The sequence below is a fragment of the Hippocampus comes genome, unplaced genomic scaffold, assembly GCF_001891065.2.
Source record: "Hippocampus comes isolate QL1 unplaced genomic scaffold, H_comes_QL1_v1.1 scaffold205, whole genome shotgun sequence".
Taxonomy (NCBI): Eukaryota; Metazoa; Chordata; class Actinopteri; order Syngnathiformes; family Syngnathidae; genus Hippocampus; species Hippocampus comes.
The window spans coordinates 464835-481957 of NW_017804874.1; the positions used below are offsets into that span (position 1 = coordinate 464835).

Consider the following 17123-nt stretch of genomic DNA (forward strand, 5'->3'; position numbering starts at 1 on the left):
AAAACTCAATGATTTTTTTTTCTGCAGAATTCCCGTGTATTTCTGATCCTGTTCCTTTAGCTCGAATTGAGACGTGTACGCACTATCGTTTTTTTCTTCTTCACAGATGAGAAGGAGGACACTGTGCTAGGGAGTTTGCCTCTGCTCAGTTTCAGGATTGGAGGAGTGCAGCCTTCGGATAACATCACCCGCAAGTTTGCCTTTAAGGTCAGTGACATCCAAGGGAAGGGACGGATGGTGCCAAGAGGTTCATGTTTACCGTTTCATGTCAGGAACGTAACTGAGAAAAGACATAATTATTTTCTGCAATGCTCAATAATAATGAAACAGTTCAGAAAATATACTTTGGATCATTGTTTTTCTACAGCTGTGTTATACTGCATGTGGAAATATGAACTGACACATACTGTCTTTCCCACAGTATGTGATAAAATTGTTAAAAAAAAACCCCAACAACAACAACAAAACAATCTAAGTGCAAATTGCGCAAGCAGCATTTAGTGATGTCTAAGTGTGTTCTTTGGTTGCATTGCTGTGGTTGAACAAAGGGTGATTTGGACCTGATTGGCGAATACTGAAGCTGCTGAGTTCATAGTTGGGCCTCATATGGTGTAATTTATGGCTAAAAATACCCGCTTGGGTACCACCTCTTCTAATGAAGCATTGCTGTCATCGGAGTACAGGAGTTTCATTGTGAAGCATGCAATTATTTTGCTGTTGTTTTGGTTTTTTTTTTGGGGGGGGGGCTACCAGTAGGGTCAGAATTATAGTGTTTACTATATTATGTTGTGCAACTTCATTCTTCACAGACATCTGGTCTTGGTCCGCCATACTCGTCCTCGGCTCAAATGAAATCTCGTAATACTTTATTTGCACTCTGCACATGCTTTGTGTGGTGGCAAGCAGGTTCATCAAGCTATTAACCCGGACTGGTTAGGTGTGTATGGGAATAGTTAATGAGTTTTAAATCAACTGTTAAGCATTACAGTCCAAATGATACCCATTCAAACTTCTGCCGTTAGCCTCTCTGCAACGCCGTCACGCCTGGCAAAAAAATGAAAGCCGGGTGTTACAGAGAGAAAGTCTCCTCAACTAGTTGCCTTCAGCTTTAAGATGCTGTTGATCACTGCCGGTGTGGAGGATTTTATAAATAGGCACAATAACTTAGATTCTCTCTCTCTCTCTCTCTCTCTCTCTCTCTCTCTCTCTCTCTCCCTCTCTTTCTCCTTTATATATATATCTCCCTAGCTATACATCTATGGTTATATATCCTGTGTATATTTATACCCGCATGTGTATCTGGGTTCATCGACTGTTTCGACCTATTTTTAATTTTCTTCTGTTTTTAAGTTCTGTTTGCTAAGGCAAATACCCGTGTGTCTACTTGACACATTTGGCGAATAAAAGCTTTCTGATATATTATTGGATTGGATTGGATACAACTTTATTGTCAAATGTGCTGTATGTGTACCATTATTAATATCGCATTGGTCTGATCAGTGACAATCAGTTTTCTATTCTTCGTTCTCAGAGTTCTTTGATGATATTTAAATGATATCTTACAGAAGGTGGCCAAGTTCAAGGCTGAAATATGTTCCTTCTTGCAGCTCTTAGCTTCCTTTTAAGCAATTCTTTTCGCCAATGATCAAGACTTCTACCTATTTTTAACGAGAACTTTTCTGAAAATATTGCAATTTAGATCGCTGAGTAGGTTACTTAAAAGTCTTGGTGATTTTTACATATCGCTTTAAAATAAACTACACCCATAACCATAGACCCATACTGAGATGAGATTATGCCAAAATGTTGAAAAGCATGTCAGTGGCGTATCCAACATGTTTGTGGTGTGTGTTTTTGCAGGGCTTGCACATTCTCACGTGTTGTTAGGTCACATTATGGCCTTCCCATATAGAAGTCACACATTAGACGGTATTGGGGAAGTCACGAATGCATCGATCTCAAGAAGCAGCACTACAAAGTCACCCAATGACATGCTACCGAAGTCTGAATCTCTGAGTAAATCTTGACATAATTAGGAATGTGAGTCTTGTTTCCATATCTGCATCCGTGTGAAACACAAAGCGATACATTTTGCCAGCCCTCTATATTTGTTGCAATCAGTGTTTGTCATTCTGAGACCTTTCAGAACATTTTGTTCTTTTTGTTGACTCTTACATTGCATGTTCAGCATGGGAGCAAAGTCCAGCACATGTAGCCATTGCACACACACATATACACACACACAAACACATTCATACACACCCCCTTACACCTGCAGCTGGGTCTCCATGGCAAATACACTTGGCTTGGACTGCCTGCCATGGAGTTCATTTCATCGATGTTACTGATTGGACACTTCGTACTGTTTACTGTCTACTGTCACTGTGTAAACTAGTTAATATTAACAGAGATCAATTGCATTTGATGCACTTTCAAACATTTTCAAATATGAAAGCATACACCACTGAGTAAGATATAAATGTATCAAAGACTAAAATCTCGTGAAGTGTTTTAAATGAACCTTGAGAAAGGTAAACCTAGAAATAATATCATAAGATATTTAAAGATGTGGAAGTCCGTTTAAAGCTGAACCAAAGGGAGTGTGGACAGTTGATCACAGAAAGCGTTGTCTAATTTCAAACAAACAGAGTAGAATGAATCATCAGTATTCCTTGGGCTTAAAGGGAACCATGAATATCAAAAACAGGCATAGTGAGCACATTAGTGTGGCATGGTGCACTGCATGTCATCGTTTTGCAACCGGTAAAAATACAAATTACTGAGCTCAGTGGGTGATCTCGAGCCTATTTTAGCCAACTTTGGGTGAGAGGGGGAGTACACCCTGAATTGGTTGTCAGCCAATTGCAGGACACAAATCGACAAATAACCATTCACACACTCACATCCAGACCTATGGACGACAGTCGTTATATTAAATCCCCTATCCCACTGAGCTGTGAATATTGTGAAGGTGTTTGTGAAGGTAGCAAATGTGTTCCCGTCGAAAGACGTTCCGGTGTACTTTTCTTGTTACAATTGGTTCATGAAGCAAATGTGAAGCATCACGAAGCTAGTCGCCACTGTTGGCTCCTCTAACATGGTGCCTTAGAAGAAGCAGAGCTTTACGGAATCTTAAGTGCTTGCAGAAAGAGCACAGAAATAAGTGGATAGGCAGGAGGCGGTGTGCATGTGAGTTTGCGAATGGTGATTTCCATATTTTAGTCATCACTGTTCCCTGCGGCTTCCGAGATAAATGTTGGTTCACTGGCATCTGGCCAAAGCTACTTGCTTTTTATGATAATGAGTGACACCAATTTTGCTGCAAATAATGGGGTTTAACTGATTGATTGCTGATTGCTCAACAGAAACGTTCAGACTGGAAATGGTTTACCTTATAAAGCGGAAACGAGAAGATTAGAACTGAGAAAAGTTACCTTTCCTTCAAGTCATCAATAATTCTGAAATCATCGTATTATGTTGCAATTAATCCATCCACAATAAATAATAAGTAATACTTCCTCAACCCTGCAACACTGGAAATGTCATTGATTTTTGCATCAATAATGACACAATTTGATTTGAAATGTGCAGCGCTGTGGAAGAGTGGTTAGCGCTGTTGCCTCCTAGCAATAACATTCTGGTTTTGACTGTGTCTCCTGCAGTATGTGGAGTTTGTTCTCTCTCTGTGCTTGCATTCGTACTATCCATGTTTTCTAGCTTACTCCTGCAATCCAAAATGTATGTTCAATTCCTTGAAAACTGCCTTTGTGTGCGTGTGAAGCAAATAGTGGGCTGTCTGTATGCATCAACACTGTGTTTGACTGATGATCAGTCCAGGGTGTTTTCCACCTGTCACTCATAGTCATCTTAAATATGCTCGCGGAAAGCCCTGAACAGTTTCAGCATTATAGGATGGATGGAATGAACGATTAGTAATTGAACATTACTTTTAACCCACGTAGTGTAGACCACTGCTCCGCTTTACTGTGTTCTTATTTCCAGGTGACTGTCTATAAAAGTCACTCTTTGAACAGTCATATTTCATACATCTGCTACATTCCTGTTGGCCAGCATGTATTTTTTATTTTGACCTCCATTATTCCGTCTCTTGTACAGTAAGGCAAGGCAAGGCAGCTTTATTTATATATTTCAGCTAGAAGGTAACTTCCCATCATTTAAAGTACTGTACAACATTTGAAAGCAACAAGATTTTAGAGAGCTGATTTTAAAAATGCTTTGAAAGACCTGAATCATAGCTATAGGAAAACAGCATAGTTTTTAACCTGGATTTAAAAGCATTTACACTTGTGGGTGACTTTACTTCTGTTGGTACCTTATTTCATTTGCAAGCAGCAGAACTGCTAACTGCTGCTTCACCGTATTTTCTTTGGACTCCGGGCTCCAATAATTGACCTGAGTCTGCAGACCTCAGAGCCCAACAGGTTCTATATTCCATTTCCATTTCTTCAATGTAATCATGAACGCAACCATTCAGCGATTTATAGACCACTAGCAGAATTTTAAAATCTATTGTACAGTTTACTGGAAGCCAGTGTAAAGCCTTTACGACTGGAGAAACATATTCTTGTCTCTTTGTTCTGGTAAGAACCCAAGCTGCAGCGTTCTGAATGAGCTGCAGCTGCTTAATGCTCTTTTGAGGGATTCCAATCAGAATCATAACAAGTCTACTGGAGATAAAAAGCATAGACATATTTCTCCTGGTTTGTTTGAAGCGTGCAACCCTTCAATCTGGATGTTTTTCAGCTGGTCAAAGTCTGTTTCAGTGATTGATTTGACATGACTGCTGAAAGATCCAAATCAATTAGCACCCCAAGATTTTTGACTTGGTTTTGAGGACCTCATGTGTGCTGGTGTTTCCACCTTGCATATCTCAGTAAGGTAGAAGAGAGTGTGACTCCTTAAGATCACAGTCAATTTTAATTTGTTGTTGACAGGCTTTGAGTGTAACTTCTCTCAACAGGTATTCGATACAATATCCTGGCTACCATTCAGTCGTGCCACATACCCATCAATGATTGCGTAATGATTGTTTGATAGTGTTGTGTTGCTTGTTGAGTTAGAGCTTACTATTTACAATGTGAATCGTGAAGGTTTGTGACAGAGCAATTGTGTTTTAAAACTTAATTCAACATGCTACATTTTCTGATTTTATTCTACTCAGTCTTTGTGCTTTTGGTTGATTTCTCAACAAGGGTACAATTTACCTGATGTAACAAAGGGCCTGTCTCAATTTTACGATCTCCCCCAGGCTGTCATATAGAGGGATCATGTTCCAACGTGTCTCTTCCAAAGGTAACTGACCCAACTACTACTGCCTCTGACATGTAATGTATGTAAAATGACCCTCACATTACATGAGAAAATAAACTGATTGAGATATGAAACTCCAAAAGCGATAATAATACAGAGAACTGCTCAAAAACAAAATACATTTTTTTACAGAACACCATGCAATGAAAGCTTTCAGTATTTGTATCTTTTATTTTCACGCCTTACAGCAATCCATCCACTGATCATCAGTTGATCCTTTGTTTGGATACTTTGATAGCTTGTATGACAATTATATAAACTGTATATATGCCTGCATGGGTTTTCTTTGGGTATTCTAGTTTCCTCCCACATTACAAAAACATGCACGGAAGGTTAATTGATCACTTTAAATTGTCCACAGGTGGGATTGAGAGCACGAATGGTTGTTTGTTTAAGTGTACCCTGTGATTGGCTGGCAACCAGTTCAGGGTGTATCCCGCCCACTGCCCGAAAACAGCTGCGATAGTGTCCAGCACACCCGTGAGGATAAGCGGCTCAGACAATGGATGAAAAGATATAATACCAGTCATCAGTCCCTCCCGAAAGATTCCAAGTTGCCTTGATGAAGAGATGTTTTTGCCACCATGTTTTTTACTTGCTTCGCTCCTATTAATGGTTGGGCAACATGTGCCACTACGTGGTAGGGCTGTGCTGACCTCGGATGACATAGTTTTGTAAATAAAGTCAGTCAGACCTTTTGATTCATGCTGGCGGAGCACATGTTAATGAGTCATCAATATTACACAGTATAATCCACAATATGGATTTGTCCTCCAAAATTCATGTCATGCCGATATCTCACACAAATTATTCCATGGTGCTTATTTAAACATGAGGGTGCAAGGTTTAAGTATCTGCATTTTGAACACCAACTATTTCAAGCTATTTATTTAGATATTAGTTTAACTAACCTAAGGAGCAGGGAAGCAGACGGGTGTTTTATGTGACCAGCAATCTACATCATGCACAAATCATACTTCAATGAAATCTGTGCTCTTGTTAATCGTGAACCATGTCCAACACAATTCCCATAGATTAGTGACTTTGCTACTAAGATTTGTTTTGTTCCCACCAATCTATTGTGGACTTTTCAAAACCTGTTGTACCTGCAACTTTACAACCTGGCTGTTCAGACAGGGGTGTGTCCATAGCCTGAGGATATCTTGTGAGGAAAAAAACATGTCAACTGTCTGTTTGAAAGATTTTCATTTCTTAAGGTGGACATATTTTGAATATAGTTGGGTCGCCGGATTGCCTGCCTTGCCATTAAGTGTAAAATGACACTGCCTAGTAAATCTGATATTTCCTAAAATGTTTCCGAAAGTGAGCCATCTGAAGCTGTTGTAAGTGAAGCGTTCTGAATTTTTCAGATTTGTGACACCATCCCCCCAACAAAATGTTTGTGTGACTGTGAGAACGTCTGTATAGTGTGTGTATAGGTCTAATTCACATTAGTGCACCACAGTGTGAAACTTAGGGGTGTGTTTGTGTGACTTGTGTGGGCAGTGCAGGTATGCCTCACCCCCACAGCCTGCAGTTAAAAACAAGTGCCAGCCTGTGAAAAAAAGAGTTGTCACACCTTTTTTTTGTAATTTTTATTTTTTAACCTGCTGTGATTGGTCGGTGACAAAAAATCAACTAGCAATGTGCTCCAGCTCACCCACGCTGACAAGTCCTGCAGCAGGAAAAAAAGGATGAATGGATTTTTATTTATTGTCACTCTTCTTCTATAGGATAAAACCCACAGGCTAACGTTAACCTACTCTGCTCACCTCAGATCTAAGGGCGCTTCGTTGGTATAATCTTGAGTCTCCATTTCCCAACAGCATTGTGTTGTATTATTCTGTACTGATTTAAGTACAGATGGATAAACTCGACGGCCCTGGCATATAGATACAGTATATGCATTTCAGAAGCATTTATACCCCTCCCAAGTTTCATTTGTGAAACTTTCATGGGCCGTCCGTTGCAGTGACTGTACAATGTGTTCATGGTTTGTTGTGTACTGTAAAACAAAGCAACTGAAATAACGTGCACGGACACCCTCGTTTGTGGCTATGTTCAGAAGTAACATTCACACTCCCGTTAAATGGGAGTCAGCCTCGGTTTCATCATTTTTTAAAAATCAATGTAGAACTTTTTGCCTCTAATTTCCAAAGGTATGTTTGACACAAACATGACACCAAAAGACAACCATACCGACAGTGCTTTCGGACTGTTTTTCTTCAGAACTGGGCCTGAGTCAGGGCAAAGGGAATTACCAAGAGTTCCAAATACCAGCTGGTGTTAAAGAAATACATTTGTCTACTAGAACATCTGAACTTCAGGTGGGGTTGATGAAGGCAAAGCAAGGTAGCTTTAGCTGGAGCCGACTCTTTCCTCCATTTAATTAGTTTTTTTCAAATGGAATTTTGTGTTTAATTGGGATGCCTTTGTGTGGTATTAAAATCGGGGTGATGAGGTAAAAACTTTCAAATGTGATAAATATGCAAAAATAAGAAAAGAGAATTAAATACAGTACATGAAAACAAAAACACAAGTCAGATATGAGAAAATAGTTTTATCAAGGCACTTAATTCATTTGCTGCAGACAGGATTTTTGGAAAAGGTCTGATTCTGATCAGAAGATATTTGATTTTAAACATTTTTGTCTTCTTTGAGCCACTTGAACTGTGTCACTTGAACCATGCAGTATATTTAACCTATAATTCCTCTCCTGGGATGAATAAAATATCTATATACTTCATCTACAGTATTTAGCTCTTTCTGTCTATCTATTGAGCTTTGTTTATCTATCTATCTATCTATCTATCTATCTATCTATCTATCTATCTATCTATCTATCTATCTATCTATCTATAATAAATATTTTACATACATACATAGTTTTTATTTTAGTTTTTTTTATGTTTTTACATTTACATGGCTTTCTAAATAAGATGATATTCTGAGTACGGCTGTGAAAGGGACCAACTGATGACCTGCTTTGATGTCGTGTCTCTTCTGCTGACAGCACTCTGACTAAAATAGAATCTTCTTCACACATACTTCATAAGATGAAAAATATCTCATACTTCTTAGATTTAAACTTCCCTGTATTATAATAGTGCACTGTGGTGAAATAAAGATGAGAAGAAAAGAAATTAAATAAAATTAAATAATACTCATCCATCATATGTGCCTAGCCCTATCAAATGGTTGCTAAAACCAGCGAAATGTCCGTATTAGCAATTATCAATTGACCTGAAAACATACATGCTGATAAGGTAGCGATATCCGCTGTTCTCTGTGTCACCGTGGCCTAGATTTATGGTGGGTGGCCCACTCTGTTTGTGCATGTGGGTGAGTGTATATACACCCCCCCCCCACACTATATATATATATATAGATAGATAGATAGATAGATAGATAGATAGATAGATAGCCCCTCTTTCTGGCTGAAAAAAAAATACAATTCTAGCATTTATACATTTATAATCAGGAAGTGCAGCAGTGTCAATGACCAATTCTTACTCCTTGCACCTTCCCTTCCAAGGACAAACGCCATACTTACACAAGGCCCCTCCTCTGTTGCTAGGTTACTGCTGGGTGTTGCTGTGTAGTCAGTCAGCCCTATTGCATCATTGCTCTGTCACTGCAGTAGGCGGACTACATCGGTGTTCCAAGCTGGAAGAAAAGGAGTCCTGTTTATTAGTGACATCATTTCATCCTTATGTTGTTGCTGGATACATGAAAACACATTTCAGCAGTGGGTTAACATTTCGTTACTGTACTGACCCACAATCATGCTTTAAAGGCAAATATGTAATAATTGCGATTCATTTCATGATTATCATTTTAATCATTTCATCTATTGTGTTGTTTATATATATATATATATATATATATATATATATATATGTACACACACACAGAGAGAGAGATGGAGCTATATACACACTACTTATAAAAAGTGAGGGATATTTGGCCTTCAGGTGAAATTTCAGCACGCGCAAAAAATGCATTCAAACCTTCACAGATGAACTGAATGTGATCACCTCTAAGCTTTTGATTGCACATGTCCAACTGTTAAATGTTTAAGTAATTTTTGCACAAGTTGCTTCATGGCAAAATTTACAACAGATGTTTGATACTTGAATCAACCAATAAATAAAGTCGTGGTTCAATTAGAGCTGGTGTTTTAACAGTCGTCTTCATCATGCTGTTCACATTTTGACATCATGAGGCACCTAACAATAGTCAGAGGGTTGCGTGCAAGTTGTGTGACACACGGTTCATGAATAATAATTTTTTAAAATATGTTTATTAAAGGGCGGCCAGGTAGGCGAGTGGTTAGCACATCGACTTCACAGTGCAGAGGTACCGGGTTCAATTCCAGCTCCAGCCTTCCTGTGTGGAGTTTGCATGTTCTCCCCGTACTTACGTGGGTTTTCTCCGGGTGCTCCGATTTCCTCCCACATTCCAAAAACATGCTTGGCAGGCTGATTGAACACTCCAAATTGTCCCTAGGTGTGAGTGTGAGCGCGAATGGTTGTTCGTTTCTGTGTGCCCTGCGATTGGCTGGCGACCGGTTCAGGGTGTCCCCCGCCGACTGCCCGAAAACTGCTGGAATAGGCTCCAGCACCCCCCGCGGCCCTAGTGAGGATAAAGTGGTTCGGAAAATGAATGAATGAATGAATTTTTATTAAAATAAATGTTCCCACAGTTACAAGAGAGAGCAATGCAACATATCTTTTATTTTATTAAATAAAAATGTCATTTTAACGGTTTTAGTTGAGATTCAGTTTGGTCCTTAGGGCAAGAGCATTTTTGTTATTTGTGAACTATTTTCAAACATTCTTTTCTATTCGTTTTTTGTTTTTAGATTTTATCTCAAGAACTGCATGTTTTTAGTATTTTGTGGATAGATTTTTTTTTTTTTGTTGAGTAGGACGTAAAATGCCCTCTGATTCTGGAATGAACCATATATTGTTGAGATGGAAAGTGGTGCGTGCCATGTTTAAAAAGAGCAGCTTCAGAGAGCTTCAAGATGGAAGATAGAAAATGCAATTTCTCTGATTTTTCGGTTATTCTCTTCTTTGGCTCTGCTGCCCTCTGGTGGAAGTTGTAAAAATACTTGTTTGAACGGTTTGAACTGCAAGTAACTGTTGACTTCAGAATAGAATGTGCTTTTATTTAACCAGGATGAATAATTAAGTGCATATAAGGTTGCATTTTTTTATTTTATTTTTTTTCCACTTTTTAAATTTGAAAGTTCTTCCGCTACTTTTTCATATACAAACGCAAAACAAATCTTTAACATTCAAAGACTCAACATGACCATTGTAATCCCAACCCAAACCCTGACCCTCTCCTTGTCTCTTCTTTTTTCCACATTGTATTTATCCACCCCATGAGCTCTACTGGCCTTCACTCCTTGTTTCCTGTTTGGGTATAAAAGTAAAGTAGGTACAAGTGGTGACTGTTTGTCTTGTCAAATCTTTGGTGCCAATATGCATGCCTATTTACATTATAGTGCATGTTGCAATGGTTCCCGTTGGCAAAGCACAGAAAAATTACAGAAAACTGATTTTTGTTGATCTTGAAGCAATTTGTCCAATTCATCAAGATGCTCGTGTTGTATTACTGCTCACTCCACAGCAAATATCAGCATCTACATGTCCATCGAACATTACTTCAGCAAAAGCAGACAAACCTTTGCATCTGGGCAAGCATCTCTCATGCATGCGGAGATTCATTTGTTGCTAATGGTTTGCACGAAAATCATTACGAATGTGTTCTGAGATTGTTGTTCTTATCAGTTCTTGTTTTGTTGACCTCTCTACAGGTGTGGTCGGAAGAGGAAGAGGAACAGGAAGAAAATGGGGAGTTGAAAGCCCCTGTTGTGTTTTGCGTACAGGCGGAACATGCTGGAACCAGGACATATTATTTCAGCACAGACAGCTATGAAGAGCAAAAGGAGTGGATCACAGCCATGAGCGAGGCTGCAGAGGTCAACGTTAATCCATCCCGCAGGTGTTGCACCTACATATACTGTACACAGAACCAACAAATGAATTATTCAATAATACGTTTCATATGGGCAGCACACATCTGCCTCACAGTTCTGAAGTTTGGAGTTTGAATTTATTCAAATCAGTGCTGTCCAAACAATGGAGCGAGGGGATGGGGGGGGGGGGGGCATTTGCTGTCCATTTTGTAGCAGCCCGCAGTATTTATTGAAATTAAAACCTTGACTGGACCCATGCCGTTTGGCTGCAGTGTACTACTTAATTTCTCCAATGAGTGATAGTGCAAGAGAAGAGAAGAAGAGAATGAAATTCATTCTCATCCCTCACGTTCTTGTTTTCCACATCACTAAAACAATAATGACATTTCTATTCATAACCCGCCATGAATAAAAGTAATTCATTTGGGCAGACCTACGCTCGTGGATTATAGGGCCAACCCCCACCCAGTCCGCTTGGCTCCAGTTCACCTGTGACCCAATAAATGCAAGTGGTTTAGAAAGTGAATGCATAATATAAAAGTGTCTGTCCCTGTATGTGTCATTTAATGAAATTATTGATTTTATTTTAATTGAATTTTATTTCTTTTTCAGATCAAATGCGGCTGTCACAGTGGACCAGGCCATGGTGACAAGAAACACCGATCCGCAAATAGAACTGAAACAACAGATACCACCAAACAAAAATGACAATGGGGTAGACAACTTGGAAACGGCCTCTCTGTCAACTCCTTGTTCTGATCAGGACACAGTGAAGAACAATGGGAGACAAGAAGACTGTGGAGGAAAAACTGAAGATGAAGGTGGGGGGCCCGGTAGTGGCCATTTTCAAACAAACCACAATCCAAATGGTTGGAGTAAGCATTTCCCTCCCAGCTCCACACCCCAAAACTACAACGGTAAACCGCCTCAATCCCAAAGTCACAGCACTTGTACACCTCAAAGACATCCCCAAGCGAGTGTCAACTCACCTAATGACACAAAAGAACAGCACCAGAATGTGGTGTTGAGGAGGGGTTTTGTTCCCAGAACTGCCCCTGAGAGAGTGGCCCAAAGGAAAAGCTCGATGGCACAGCTACAGCATTGGGTCAACCAGCGGCGGGTCATGGTGTCCCAGGAGGACATGAACAGGTATACATACCTTGTTGTCAGAAATATGGGCATATGTGGTTTTTAAAACTTCCAAATGACTTTTGGAGGGTCCCTCCTCCCCTGTTAATAATTATGCATATTGGATTTAAATTGGGGCGGTCCTCACAGTGCAGAGGTACCGGGTTCAATTCCAGCTCCGGACTCCCTGTGTGGAGTTTGCATGTTCTCCCCTTGCCTGAGTGGGTTTTCTCCGGGTACTCCGGTTTCCTCCCACATTCCAAAAAACATGCATGGCAGGCTGATTGAACACTCTAAATTGTCCCTAGGTGTGATTGTGAGTGTGGACGGTTGTTTGTCTTTGTGTGTCCTGTAATTGGCTGGCAACTGGTTCAGGGTGTCCCCCGCCTACTGCCCGAAGACAGCTGGGATAGGCTCCAGCACCCCCCGCGACCCTTGTGAGGATAAGCGGAACGGAAAATGGATGGATGGATGATTTAAGTTAAACCTTTGAATTTTTGTTTTTGGGGGATATGTTTTTGCATATGTTGTTCCTCCTGTCTAATTAGATTATTGATATAACTTTTAGACAGGTTTGATTATTAGTTTACCAAATGAGACTAGTTAAAGGGGAATTTCAAAAGTGAGGTTGTTTAACTTTCTTAAAAAAAATGCAGTACCCAAAGGGGCTTTCTCCTGATGAAAAGTCCATTGCCTTGAAAAAGGAATAAAACATAGGACAAGAACACGTTAGTGGAATCATCGTATTGTTAAAGGTACAGTGTGTAGTGTTTAGTTCCATCTACTGGTGAACTAAGAGAATGCAGTGAACTGAGCTCAAAAGCGGTGCCTTCGAGAAACAACAATTTGCAACCCTACCACCTATTTCTTCAGCAGGGGTGCAAGCATAATATCATTCCAAACGACTTCTAATATTCCCTCAAGTGACAGAGTTCGTGTGTGCCATTTAAATACACATGCTGTAGTCATCATGTTGAATCCGTAGCAGAAGGATGGTGGCGAAACATGGCAGCCTCCGGTCGCCTCCTGTGGGGGAGGAGCGCTCAATCTAATATCACCTACTAAATACGACTTATAAAGTTTTCTGAATCTGAATCTGAAAACCTACGATTACATTTTTAAAACAGTTATGATGATGTAATTGAACATATTGTTTTGCATATGAAATTAACTGAAGGTTTGTGAAATAATGAAAACTGAATAATCAACCATTTCTCACACACTGCCCCTTTAAATAATTTATTTGTGTCGTAACATTTTGAACAGTCGAACAAATGGATACACGCAGCTGACTTTGTACGAAAGTACGAAACATTGTGATACTGTATGTTTATATACATTGTTTTCTACTACTTTTTGTTGTTTGAATTCTGTCTGCTACTGCCAGATTAAAACAAGGCTCATATTGTAAGGGAGATTTGGTTTTAATACCTGACAAATTTAAAACTGTAATGAGTTGTAAATCGCAATGGGATGTCACTTCTGTTCCCTGCTAACAAATGAGGTGAACTAAAATATTTCTGAATGTACTGATGGCTTATACTGTTCAATTCCTGCTAAATAATCAGTGGCAACTATACCATGTTATTCTATACAGTATTTTTAGAGCTGGCTGAATGCCACACATTCACCTCATGATATGGAGAAGTGCTTCTTTACTTCCAATACGTTTTCTCACTCAAAGGCTTAAATCCCATCCGATTTGCTTTGTACCTGTTCTTCCAGTCCATCCCATCATTACCCAGCGAGCCAAGGCTTCAACTACTATGGCTACTCCAGTGGCCCGCAGTATTTGGAGGAGTACCCGCTGTACCCACCAGGAGTCCGGCCTGACAGCATTTGCTCCGTCTCTGCAGTGGGGGGATATGACCACCGCTGGACTGTGGAGGAAAAGCGGCACTCACTGAGGGACGGGCCTCACCAGTTTTATGGTCCACCAACGCCCAGGGACTCTTGGGGACCACATTACTACAATGGAGTTGATAAGTCTATGAGACGCCTGTCCATCCAGCCACGTTCCAGGTCTGTGCCCAGGTCACCATCCTTGTCCTCCCGAGGAGCCTACTCGCCAGTTTCGCACAGCTTTGCCTCACCGGTTCGATCACCGTCGGCACGGTTTGACCGGTTTTCGGGGAGAATGAGGGATGACGTGATCTACGCCGATCCGTCTGTCTATAACCTAAGGAGATCGCTCAGCTCGCCAAAGGTGAGAAGCACAACACTGTCATGGTGGATGATCATATTGAATGTATTTTAAAAAATTAAAAATCAACTGACAGTTACAGCACAATCAACTGACGTTTGTCTGAAATTTGAGGTTGTAGTTTTATAAAGGCGTGAACAATTCAGGCGCAACATCGAAACAACTGAAATGTCTTTATTTAATTTTAGAGTTTTGTTTTACGTAACCGTAGAAAGAGAAGAAAGAAAGAATGAAAGATTAATGTTGTGACCATTTTCACCTTTCCCAAGTCTAACATCCGTGCTGTCATTCTTGCCTCCTTTTTACTCTTTCCTCGTTATCGTCTTCCCTCCCTTTAGTATGACTACTCTGGTGATAGGAGGTCCATAAATCAAGGACTATTCCACCACAACTACCCCGTATCCCCTTCCATCCACCATAAAATGGTATGTGCTGCCCATGTGCTGCAATGCTTTACAATTAAGAGAGCATCACAGAATAAACAGAAATAGTCATGCGGTGGTCGACCCGTTGTTTTGAAAAAAGTGAAGCTTTGCTTCGCAGCTGCAAACAATAAGTTCTATCTTGGCCATCTAGACATCAATTTATCCCAGACGTTCTCTTAAGTATTTTTTTGTACTCAGTTTCAAATATGTTTAAATGTTTCAAGTGCGCACTGTCGGCTTTTGAGAAAACTGAATGCTTTTAGGTGCGCCTTGTAGTGCGGAGAATACGGTATACAGTGAACCCTCGCTATAACACGGTTCACCTTACGCGGCTTCACTGTTTCACAGATTTTTTTAGTGCAGTTTTTTTAATGCTTCTTTTTAAACAGTGAATTGTGTTCTGCATCCTGATTGGCTAAGGGACTGACCAACGTGAACAGTCTCAGCACCTCGTCTCTGTACAGCTTGCCAAATGTACCTTAGCAAATTTTTGGTCTTTGGTTTCATTGTATCAGTGGCGGATGCTGGTCTGTCAAGGAGGGGAAGCTCAATTTCGGCCTACATCATAAAATGTGTCCGTTTATTCATACGTAAATTCTACTCTCCGTTCCTTTTCAAAAAAATGAAAAGGATGCCTTCACCATGTGATTGGCTCATTTCGCTGTCAATCAAAAAGAGATTCAGCCTCAGACAGATCATCCAATCATCATGCAGAAAAGCTGAGCGTCCGGGTCACCCGATAAACGCCCACTGTCCATAGACTCCCAAACCAGCATTTATCTAATGACTCGTCTCGTTTCAATGCACGTCCGCATGGTCGACGCTCAGCGTGCACACAGTTTAAAGCACAGTGAAGCTGTGGGAATGAATGAGAAGAGAGTCGCGTCGTAACCAGTAATAAAAAGCTGATTCGGAACAAAAGTTGAGCGCGTTGTAGCGCATATTTAGTCAATGACATGTCCACACAATTGTACGTACACACATATATTTGATCACTTACTTTTTGACATTTTAGGGGAAGCTGAGCTTCCCTTGCAGTCTTAGAGCAATCGCCTCTGCATTGTATACATAGTTCAGTATTGTATAATTGTAAAAAATAAAGCTGACTACTTCACGGATTTCGCCTATCACGGGTTATTTTTGGAACGTAACCCCCGTGATAAATGAGGGTTCACTGTATATGTAGTGTTTCACCCCTTTTGTACTGAAATGCTGAAATGTAAAATAGACGTTTGCCAAGTCTGGCTTGTGAAAATCAGGTGCCACTGTTTGTTGTAATTTGTGAGGCAGCTGTGTGTGCAAGCATGCCAAACAGATACCCTATGAGTGGCACAAACCACCGTTGGTGATTAATTTGTTGGATGCATTACTTGTACAGTCTCGTCGAGTGTTGTTTGGACATGCAACTCATAGTTATGTTTAATTTAGCATCATTTTCGCTTCATCTTAAATCTTCTTCATTTCATAGGCATTTGACGTTGTTGTAATGCAACGTGCCACCATAATTGATTTCACACTCTGAACTTGAACCAGTACGAGCGAGCTATATGGATTTCTTACATCACATTTGTGTGTCGCATAGCTCATTTCTTTGTCCACTGTCATAGACACGTAATGTAAAGTCTAAGAGGAAGCAGACTGCAAATCCCATACGCAGTTCGGTGAAATCAACGGTGTGGCTATTATGTAATAGGCATTTTTAATTTCCATGGATAGTCCACCATCAGCCAGCTTCTTTCTGCCCCTCAAAGCAGCCCTATTTCCACTCAACAAAAATTGATCACACCAGTCAGGCTGATGCTTTGATGAAAATAAAATTATATGTCTTGAGGTTTTCTCCGGGTACTCCGGTATCCTCCCACATTCCAAAAACATGCATGGGAGGTTATTGGAACACTCCTTAGTGTGAGTCCTTAGGTGTGAGTGTGAAATGTTGTTTGTGCATCCTGCGATTCGCATCTTGCCCAAAGACAGCGGTGATAGACTCCACCATGCTGCGCGACCCTTGTGAGGATGAGCAGATTAAAAATGGATGGATGGATATATT

General features: G+C 40.3%; 1 protein-coding gene across 18 annotated transcripts in view; it reads left to right on the forward strand.

The window, feature by feature from the left end:
* Nucleotides 1-17123, forward strand: part of plekha6 (pleckstrin homology domain containing, family A member 6) — an 87995-nt gene that overhangs the window by 46287 nt on the left and 24585 nt on the right. For 11 of the 18 annotated variants that reach the window (XM_019879314.1, XM_019879372.1, XM_019879320.1 and 8 more), the window contains 5 exons: nt 107-207; nt 11159-11346; nt 11933-12469; nt 14174-14654; nt 14990-15076. In XM_019879314.1, the coding sequence (XP_019734873.1) occupies nt 107-207; nt 11159-11346; nt 11933-12469; nt 14174-14654; nt 14990-15076 (1394 nt within the window). The remainder of the gene's footprint in view (nt 1-106; nt 208-11158; nt 11347-11932; nt 12470-14173; nt 14655-14989; nt 15077-17123) is intronic. The other 7 variants (XM_019879349.1, XM_019879363.1, XM_019879418.1 and 4 more) reach the window with 3 other exon arrangements.